General features: G+C 36.5%; 1 protein-coding gene across 1 annotated transcript; it reads right to left on the bottom strand.

Annotated features, from left to right (window-relative positions):
- Positions 1-534: 534 nt before the first annotated feature.
- Positions 535-9,956, bottom strand: LOC133608261 (uncharacterized protein F13E9.13, mitochondrial). The gene is made up of 6 exons (XM_061963470.2): positions 9,852-9,956; positions 9,692-9,774; positions 9,449-9,629; positions 9,221-9,371; positions 3,743-3,870; positions 535-1,059 (listed from the first exon to the last, which is right to left on the bottom strand). The coding sequence occupies exons 1-6, from the start codon at positions 9,922-9,924 to the stop codon at positions 845-847; spliced, it is 831 nt and encodes a 276-aa protein (XP_061819454.2). The 5' UTR covers positions 9,925-9,956; the 3' UTR covers positions 535-844.
- Positions 9,957-10,094: the final 138 nt, after the last annotated feature.

The following is a 10,094-nucleotide window of genomic DNA, read 5'->3' as shown; positions in this document are numbered from 1 at the left end:
TATCATAAAGCACACACAAATATCATAATAAAGTACACACAAATATCATAATAAAGTACACACAAATACTACCATAAAGTACTCACAAATACTGTCATAAAGTAAACACATATACTATCATAAAGTACACACAAGTACGACCATAAAGTACACACAAATACTAACATAAATTACACACAAGTACTGTCATAATAAAGTACACACACATACTACATAAAGTACACACAATTACTATCATAAAGTACGTACAAGTACTATCATAATAAAGTACACACAAATACTACACAATGTACACACAAGTACTATCATAATAAAGTACACACAAACTTCATCATGATAAAGTACACACAAATACCATAATTGATAATGATAAAGTACACACAATCGTCATCATGACAAAGTACACACAAATATAATGATAAAGTACACACAAATACAATGATGATAAAGTACACACAAGTATCATCATGATAAAGTACACACAAATACTATAATTGATAATGATAAAGTACACACAATTGTCATCATGACAAAGTACACACAAATATAATCATAAAGTACACACAAATACAATGATGATAAAGTACACACAAATACTATGATGATAAAGTACACACAAATATCATCATGATGAAGTACACACAAATACTATGACTCACAAGTATCATTATGATAAAGTACACACACAGAGGGGAACTTAGACAGGAAGTGACGTGGATGTGCCTTCAAAATAAGTTCCACATTTGACTTACTTCCTGTTTGCTGGTGTAAATAATGTTTTCTATTTGTGTCTATTTATCTCATCTGCAATTATTTATCTCATCTACAATACACTTTTGCTCACTCAACACGGTGGAGAAGCGTCTTTGTCGGCTCGCAGGCCTCGCAGCTTGGTCATGAACCTCCTCACGCGCTCGCCGTCCACGCCGCCGCCCCACACGCCGCCATCTTTGAAGTGGGAGCCCACGATGAGGCCGCTGGCGCCGAGGAAACCATCCATGTTGTCGTACGTCACGCCCGAACCCACCAGCACGGGCACGCTCACCCGCTCACACACCTCTGTGCACACAAGTACACACACGTACTACCATCAAGTACACACATGTACTACCATCAACTACACACATGTACTACCATCAAGTACACACATGTACTACCATCAAGTACACACATGTACTACCATAACTACACACATGTAATACCATCAAGTACACACATGTACTACCATCAAGTACACACTACCATCAAGTACACACTACCATCAAGTACACACATGTACTACCATCAAGTACACACTACCATCAAGTACACACTACCATCAAGTACACACATGTACTACCATCAAGTACACACATGTACTACCATCAAGTACACACTACCATCAAGTACACACTACCATCAAGTACACACATGTACTACCATCAAGTACACACTACCATCAAGTACACACTACCATCAAGTACACACATGTACTACCATCAAGTACACACTGCCATCAAGTACACACATGTACTACCATAACTTCACACTACCATCAAGTACACACTACCATCAAGTACACACATGTAGTACCATCAAGTACACACATGTACTACCATCAAGTACACACATGTACTACCATCAAGTACACACAAGTACTACCATCAAGTACACACTACCATAAAATACACACTAGTACTACCATAAAGTACACACTAATACTGCCATCAAGTACACACAAGTACTACCATCAAGTACACACTAATACTACCATAAAGAACACACAAATACTATCATAAAGTACACACAAATACTACCATCAAGTATACATAAGTACTATCAAGTACACACTACCATCAAATACACACTAATACTACCATAAAGTACACACAAGTACTATCATAAAGTACACACTAATACTACCATCAAGTACACACAAGTACTACCATCAAGTACACACTAGTACTACCATCAAGTACACACTACCATCAAGTACACACAAGTACTACCATAAAGTACACACAAATACAATCATAAAGTACACACAGATACTACCATCAAGTACACATAAGTACTATCAAGTACACACTACCATCACATACACCCAAATATTACCATAAAGTACACACAGATACTACCATAAAGTACACACAAGTACTAACATTAAGTACACATAAGTACTACCATAAACTACACACAAGTACTACCATCAAGTACACACAAGTACTACCATCAAGTACACTTAAGTACTATCAAGTACACACTACCATAACATACACACAAATACTACCATAAAGTACACACAACCATAAAGTACACACTAATACTACCATAAAGTACACACAAGTACTATCATAAAGTACACACTAATACTACCATCAAGTACACACAAGTACTACCATCAAGTACACACAAGTACTACCATAAAGTACACACAACTACTATCATAAAGTACACACAGATACTACCATCAAGTACACATAAGTACTATCAAGTACACACTACCATCACATACCCACAAATACTACCATAAAGTACACACAGATACTACCATAAAGTACACACAGATACTACCATAAAGTACACACAAGTACTACCATCAAGTACACACAAGTACTATCATCAAGTACACACAAGTACTACAATTAAGTACACATAAGTACTACCATAAACTACACACAAGTACTACCATCAAGTACACACACGTACTACCATCAAGTACTACCATAAAGTACACACAAATGCTATCATAAATTACACACAAGTACTACCATGAAGTACACACAAGTACTACCATCAAGTACACACAAGTACTACCATTAAGTACACACAAGTACTACCATTACCATCAAGTACACACAAGTACTACCAGAAAGAACACACAAATACTACCATAAAGTACACACAAGTACTATTATCAAGTACACACATGTACTACCATAAATAACACACAAGTACTACCATAAAGTACACACAAATTATATCATAAAGTACACACAAATACTACCATAAAGTATGCATATGTACTACCATAAAGTACACATAAGTACTATCATAAAGTACACACAACTACTACCATAAAAAACACACAAATACTACCATAAAATACACACAAATACTACCATAAAGTACACACAACTACTACCATAAAGTACACATAAGCACTATCATAAAGTACACACAAGTACTACCATCAAGTACACACATGTACTACCATAAAATACACATAGGTACTCTCAGAAAGTACACATAAATAAAACAATAAAGTACACGTAAGTACTCTCATAAAGTACACACAAATACCATCATAAAGTACACACAAATACTATCATAAAGTACACACAAATACTATCATAAAGTACACATAAGTATAAAATAAATTGATTGATTTTGCAAATGTAATTGTGAAAAATAATGTTAGACTTAATTTAAAAAACCTTATTAATACAATCATTAAAAAAAATAATCATAATTGGATAAAATAAAATACATTATGCAAAATGAATGTTTAAATAAATTGATGAATTTATCACCCTAAAATACATATTTTTTATATTATTATTAAAATCAAAATAATTCTCTTCGCTTCATTTACTTGTAAACATGAAGTAAACTAGTTGTTTGCAGTCATTGTGAAAGGGTGATGATAACCATAGAACATTTGGCATAAGCCCTGACTGCATTAGTGGCCAAAAGTAGGCGGGGCATCATGTCTACATTCAGCCTGGAAGTGAAGAGACTCACCTCCCAGGCACAGACCTACCTCGTAGCTCCTGGAGGTCCGCCTCCTGTCCCGTGGACGCGCCGGTGATGACGAGTCCGTCTGAGAGGAAGAACTCCGCCGCTCGAGCCGTCTCCAGGGTGCTCACGTCCGAGGTCAGCGCGTGAGAACTGCACGGGCGGGAAGACAAGGAGGACACGACCTGGACTTAAGTACTGGGACGGCTGCAGGATGGACCCTGCTTGGTCCACTGGCCACAGAAAGTCCACTGCAGTGGACATTTGTGTTCTGCATGACAGGCCATATTTTTTTTTTTACACAAATTGTGTAACTCTGACAAAAGAAATAGACTAAAAAAAACAAATGTCCACTGTAATGGACGCTGGTACGCCTGGGAGCCAGCGTCCACTGCAGTGGACATTTGTAATATGCATAACATGACTGTTTTTAAACTAACTTTGTAACTCAACCCTGAAAAAGAAAATAGACCAAAAAACAAATGTCCACTACAGTGGACATTAGTGTTTTGCATAGTAGGGCTTTTTTTCTGCAATTATTTTAACTCTAAGAAAGAAAACAGACCAAAAAACAAATGTCCACTCTAGTGGACATTAGTGTTTTGCATACAAGGGCTATTTTTCTGCAATTATTTTAACCCTGAAAAAGAAAATAGACCAAAAAACAAATGTCCACTACAGTGGACATTAGTGTTTTACACAGTAGGGCTTTTTTCTGCAATTATTTTAACTCTAAGAAAGAAAACAGACCAAAAAACAAGTGTCCACTCTAGTGGACATTAGTGTTTTGCATACGAGGGCTATTTTTCTGCAATCATTTCAACCTTGAAAAAGAAAATAGACCAAAAAACAAATGTCCACTACAGTGAACATTTATTTTTTGCATAGTAGGGCTTTTTTCTGCAATTATTTTCACTCTAAGAAAGAAAACAGACCAAAAAACAAATGTCCACTCTAGTGGACATTAGTGTTTTGCATACGAGGGCTATTTTTCTGCAACTATTTTAACCTTAAAAAAGAAAATAGACCAAAAAAAACAAATGTCCACTACAGTGGACATTGGTGTTTTCCATAGTAGGGCTTTTTTCTGCAATTATTTTAACTCTAAGAAAGAAAACAGACCAAAAAACAAATGTCCACTCTAGTGGACATTAGTGTATTGCATACTAGGGCTATTTTTCTCCAATTATTTTAACCCTGAAAAAGAAAATAGACCAAAAAACAAATGTCCACTACAGTGGGCATTAGTGTTTTGCATTGTAGGGCTTTTTTCTGCAATTATTTTAACTCTAAGAAAGAAAACAGACCAAAAAACAAATGTCCACTCTGTGGACATTAGTGTTTTGCATACTAGGGCTATTTTTCTGCAATTATTTTAACCCTAAAAAAGAAAATAGACCAAAAAACAAATGTCCATTCTAGTGGACATTAGTGTTTTGCATAGTAGGGCTTTTTTCTACAATTATTTTAACTCTAAGAAAGAAAACGGACCAAAAAACAAATGTCCACTCTATTGGACATTAGTGTTTTGCATACTGGGCTATTTTTCTGCAATTATTTTAACCTTGAAAAAGAAAATAGACCAAAAAAACAAATGTCCACTACAGTGGACATTGGTGTTTTGCATAGTAGGGCTTTTTTCTGCAATTATTTTAACTCTAAGAAAGAAAACAGACCAAAAAACAAATGTCCACTCTAGTGGACATTAGTGTTTTGCATACTAGGGCTATTTTTCTGCAATTATTTTAACCTTGAAAAAGAAAATAGACCAAAAAACAAATGTCCACTATTTTGCATACTAGGGCTATTTTCCTGCAATGATTTTAATTCTGACAAAAAATAGACCAAAAACAAATGTCCACTGTAGTGGACATTAGTGTTTTGCATACAAGGGCTATTTTTCCTGCAATAATTTTAACTCTAAGAAAGAAAACAGACCAAAAAACAAATATCCACTCTAGTGGACATTAGTGTTTTGCATAGTAGGGCTATTTTTCTGCAGTAATTTTAAGTCTGACAAAGAAAATCGACCAAAAACACATGTTAGGTTTTGCATACTTGGGCTATTTTTGTGCAGTAATTTTAAGTCTGACAAAGAAAATAGACCAAAAACACATGTTATGTTTTGCATACTTGGGCTATTTTCCTGCAGTATTTTTAACTCCAACAAAGAAAAACCAAACACAAATGTCCACGACAGTGGACATATACGCTTTGCTTGCTATTTTTCTGCAAAAATTTTAACTCCAAAAAATAAAATAGACCAGAAACAAATGTCCAGTCTAGTGGACATTTGTGTTTTACATACTAGGGCTATTTTTCGGGCAATAATATCAAATATGGGAAAGAGAACTGACCAAAAACAAATGTCCACTGCAGTGGACATTTGTTTTTTGCATTCTAGGGCTTTTTTCTGCAATAATTTTAACTCTAAGAAAGAAAACAGACCAAAAACAAATGTCCACTCTAGTGACAATGAAAATAGACCAAAAACAAATGTCCACTGTAGTGGACACTAGTGTTTTGCATACTAAGGTTATTTGTCTGCTAAAAGATTAACTGACAAAGAAAATAGACCAAAAACAAATGTCCACTGTAGTGGACACTAGTGTTTTGCATACTAAGGTTATTTGTCTGCTAAAAGTTTAACTGACAAAGGAAATAGACCAAAAACAAATGCATGCAAACATTTGTGTTTTGCATACTCTGGATTTTTTTCTGCAATAATTTTTATATTTGTACCTCTGATAGAAGAAATAAACAAAAAACAAATGTCCACTACAGTGGACATTAGTGTTTTGCATACTAGGGCTATTTTTCTGCAAACATTAGCGGTCTGCATACTAGGGTTATTTTCCTGCAATCATTTTAACTGACAAAAGAAATTAGACCAAAAACAAATATCCACTACAGTGGACATTAGTGTTTTGCAAAATCGGGCTATTTTTCTGCAATAATTTTTGAACTCCGACAAAGAAAATAGACCAAAAACTTGCTAGAGCTATTTTTCTGCAATAATTTTAACTCTGACCAAATAACAAAGGTCCACTCTAGTGGACATTTGCGTTTGGCATACTCAGGCTATTTTTCTGCAATAATTTTGACTCTGAGAAAGAAAATAAACCAAAAACAAATGTCCACTCTAGTGGACATTAGTGTTTTGCATACACGGGCTATTTTTCTTCAATAATTTTGACTCTGACAGAGAAAATAGACCAAAAACAAATGTCCACAGTAGTGGACATTAGTGTGTTGCATACTAGTGTTATTTTTCAGCAATAATTTTGACTCTGAGAAAGAAAATAGACCAAAAACAAATGTAGTGGACATTTGTGTTTTGCATAATCAGGCTATTTTTCTGCAATAATTTTAACATTTGTAGCTATCAAAGGAAATAAACCAAAAACAAATGTCCACCAGAGTGCACATTCATGTTTTGCATACTAGGGCTATTTTTATGCAATAATTTCAAATTTGAGGAATAAAATAGACCAATGCCATTTGTGTTACTCGGGCATTTGCATACTTAGGCTATTTTTCTGCAATCGTTTTAACTCTGAGAAAGACAATAAGACCAACAAACAAATGTCCACTGACATGGACATTAGTGTTTTGCATACTAGGGCTATTTTTCTGCAATTATTTGAACTCTGAGAAAGAAAACAGACCAAACACAAATGTCCACTCTGGTGGACATTAGTGTTTTGCATACTAGGGCTATTTTTCTGCAATATATTCAATTCTGAGAAAAAAAACAGGCCAAAAACAAATATCCACTCTATTGGACATTTGTGTTTTGCATACTAGGGCTATTTTTCTGCAGTCATTTTTAACTCTGAGAAAGAAAATAGACCAAAAACAAATGTCCACTGTAGTGGACATTAGTGTTTTGCATACGAGGGCTATTTTTCTGAAGTGAAGTGAATTATATTTATATAGCGCTTTTCTCTAATGACTCAAAGCGCTTTACATAGTGAAACCCATTATCTAAGTTACATTCAAACCAGTCTATAAATTTCAAGTCTGAAAAAGAGAACAGAAGAAAAACAAATGTCCACTCTAGTGGACATTTGTGTTTTGCATAATAGGGCTATTTTTCTGAAATAATTTCAAGTCTGAGAAATAGAAAAGACCAAAAACAAATGTCCACTGTGGTGGACAGCAGTGCTTTGCATATTAGGGCTATTTTTCTGCAATCATTTCAAGTCTGAGAAAGAAAATACACCAAAATCAAATGTTGTGTTTTGCATACTCTGGCTTTTTTTCTGCTATCATTTTAACTCTGACAAAGAAAATAGACCAAAAACAAATGTCCACTACAGTGGACGTTGGTGTTTTTCATTTAGGTCTATTTTCTTTCTCAAAGTTCAAATTATTGCAGAAAAATAGCCCTGGTATGCACAACATGAATCTCCACTAACTTCAACCTTGAGAAAGAAAATAGACCAAAAACTAATGTCCACTGTAGTGGACATTCGCGGTTTGCGTACTGGAGCTATTTTTCTGCAATCATTTTAACTCTGAGAAAGAGAACAGACCAAAAACAAATGTCCACTGTAGTGGACAGTCACGTTTTGCATACTAGGGCTATTTTTTTGCAATAATTGTAACTCTGAGAAAAACAACAGACCAAAAACAAATGTCCACTGTAGTGGACATTAGTGTTTTGCATACTAGGGCTATTTTTCTGCAATAATTTTAACTCTGAGAAAGAAAACAGACCAAACACAAATGTCCACTCTGGTGGACATTTGTGTTTTGCATACTAATGCTATTTTTCTGCAGTAATTTTTAACTCAGAGAAAGAAAATAGACCAAAAGCAAATGTCCACTGTAGTGGACATTAGTGTGTTGCATACTAGGGCTATTTTTCTGCAATAATTTTAACTCTGAGAAAGAAAACAGACCAAACACAAATGTCCACTCTGGTGGACATTTGTGTTTTGCATACTAATGCTATTTTTCTGCAGTAATTTTTAACTCTGAGAAAGAAAATAGACCAAAAACAAATGTCCACTCTAGTGGACATTAGTGTTTTGCATACTAGGGCTATTTTTCTGCAATGAATTTGACTCTGAGAAAGAAAATAGACCAAAAACAAATGTCCACTACAGTGGACATTAGTGTTTTTCTTTTTGGTCTATTTTCTTTCTCAAAATTCAAAAAAAGAAAATAGACCAAAATGAAAAACACTAACGTCCACTGTAGTGGACATTTGTTTTTGGTCTATTTTCTTTCTCAAAATTCAAATGATTGCAGAAAAATAGACCAAAATGAAAAACACTAACGTCCACTGTAGTGGACATTTGTTTTTGGTCTATTTTCTTTCTCAAAATTCAAACGATTGCAGAAAAATAGCCCTGGTATGCAAAACATGAATTTCCACTAACTTCAACCTTGAGAAAGAAAATAGACCAAAAACTAATGTCCACTGTAGTGGACGCTGGCTCTTAGGAGGAAATTGTCCCCCTTGCTTCCTGGTCTTGCGCTACAAAGACCTCACCTGTGTTTCTTCTTGATGTCAGTGAAGATCTGCACATGCTCCGCTCCAATCATCTTGCGGTACCGCAACAGCTCTCCCGCGCAAGCGTCGACGAAGCCCTCGTCCGCCACGTGGGAGAAGACGAAGCCCTCGGCCCGGATGAAGTCCAGACCTTAAAGATGCGACAGAGGAGCTGGAACCATGAGAGGCTACCAGAAGGTTCCACGTGGAGATGCTGAGAGCGAGAACCTGAAGCCAGGGCCACCGCCAGCGCCTGCCGGTTGGCGGAAGATAGGACCTGGACTCCGAGAGGCATGGCCGGGCAGATGTTCCTCACCGCGGCGCACACCGACGTCATGCAGGCGCACACCTCCGGGCCCGGAGACAAGGTGTAGGGAAGGTCGTGCATGTTCTCCAGGATCACCGCGTCCTGGGAGGACAGCAGACAAGCAGCGATTTTGTGGAAGGCTCTGGTTTCTTCGAAGAACTTACAAGTCCTGCGTCGCGGTAGATGGTCGCCTCCTTGCAGGCTTCGTCAATGATTTGGGACATCTTCATGCGAGCCAGGGGAGAGCCTGGAAGACACGATTCAGGGAAGAAAGAGGTCACGTGACAACGTCAACAAAGCAGCGACAACTACTTCTTGTCTTACCTGGCAAAGCTTGGACATGAATCATTCCAATAACGACACCTTTCAGACGTCCAAAAAGCGCCTGCCATTTCATGGTGTTTGTCTTGCTGATGTCACGTGACGGTCCAAAAGTCCACGCACAAAAGTGTCCAAATCCCACCGGCCTTTATTGATTGGTCATGTGACGAACAAGCCCACCGCTGTTAGAGATTTCATTGAAATAACCTGATATTTTTACATTTTTTAAAGATCATTGAATGATAT

The sequence above is a fragment of the Nerophis lumbriciformis genome, linkage group LG06 (genome assembly GCF_033978685.3).
Source record: "Nerophis lumbriciformis linkage group LG06, RoL_Nlum_v2.1, whole genome shotgun sequence".
Taxonomy (NCBI): domain Eukaryota; kingdom Metazoa; phylum Chordata; class Actinopteri; order Syngnathiformes; family Syngnathidae; genus Nerophis; species Nerophis lumbriciformis.
The sequence above is the reverse complement of the archived record's forward strand: the minus strand, read 5'-3'. Positions and strand labels throughout refer to the sequence as shown.

What these genes read in the sequence shown, in the direction of transcription:
- LOC133608261 (XM_061963470.2), bottom strand. Translation starts at nt 9,924, where the DNA reads ATGAAATGGCAGGCGCTTTTTGGACGTCTGAAAGGTGTCGTTATTGGA. An exon ending in TCATGTCCAAGCTTTGCCAG is followed by an intron (nt 9,775 to 9,851) that starts GTAAGACAAGAA and finishes CGTGTCTTCCAG; the next exon opens with GCTCTCCCCTGGCTCGCATG. An exon ending in GGCGGTGGCCCTGGCTTCAG is followed by an intron (nt 9,372 to 9,448) that starts GTTCTCGCTCTC and finishes CGCATCTTTAAG; the next exon opens with GTCTGGACTTCATCCGGGCC.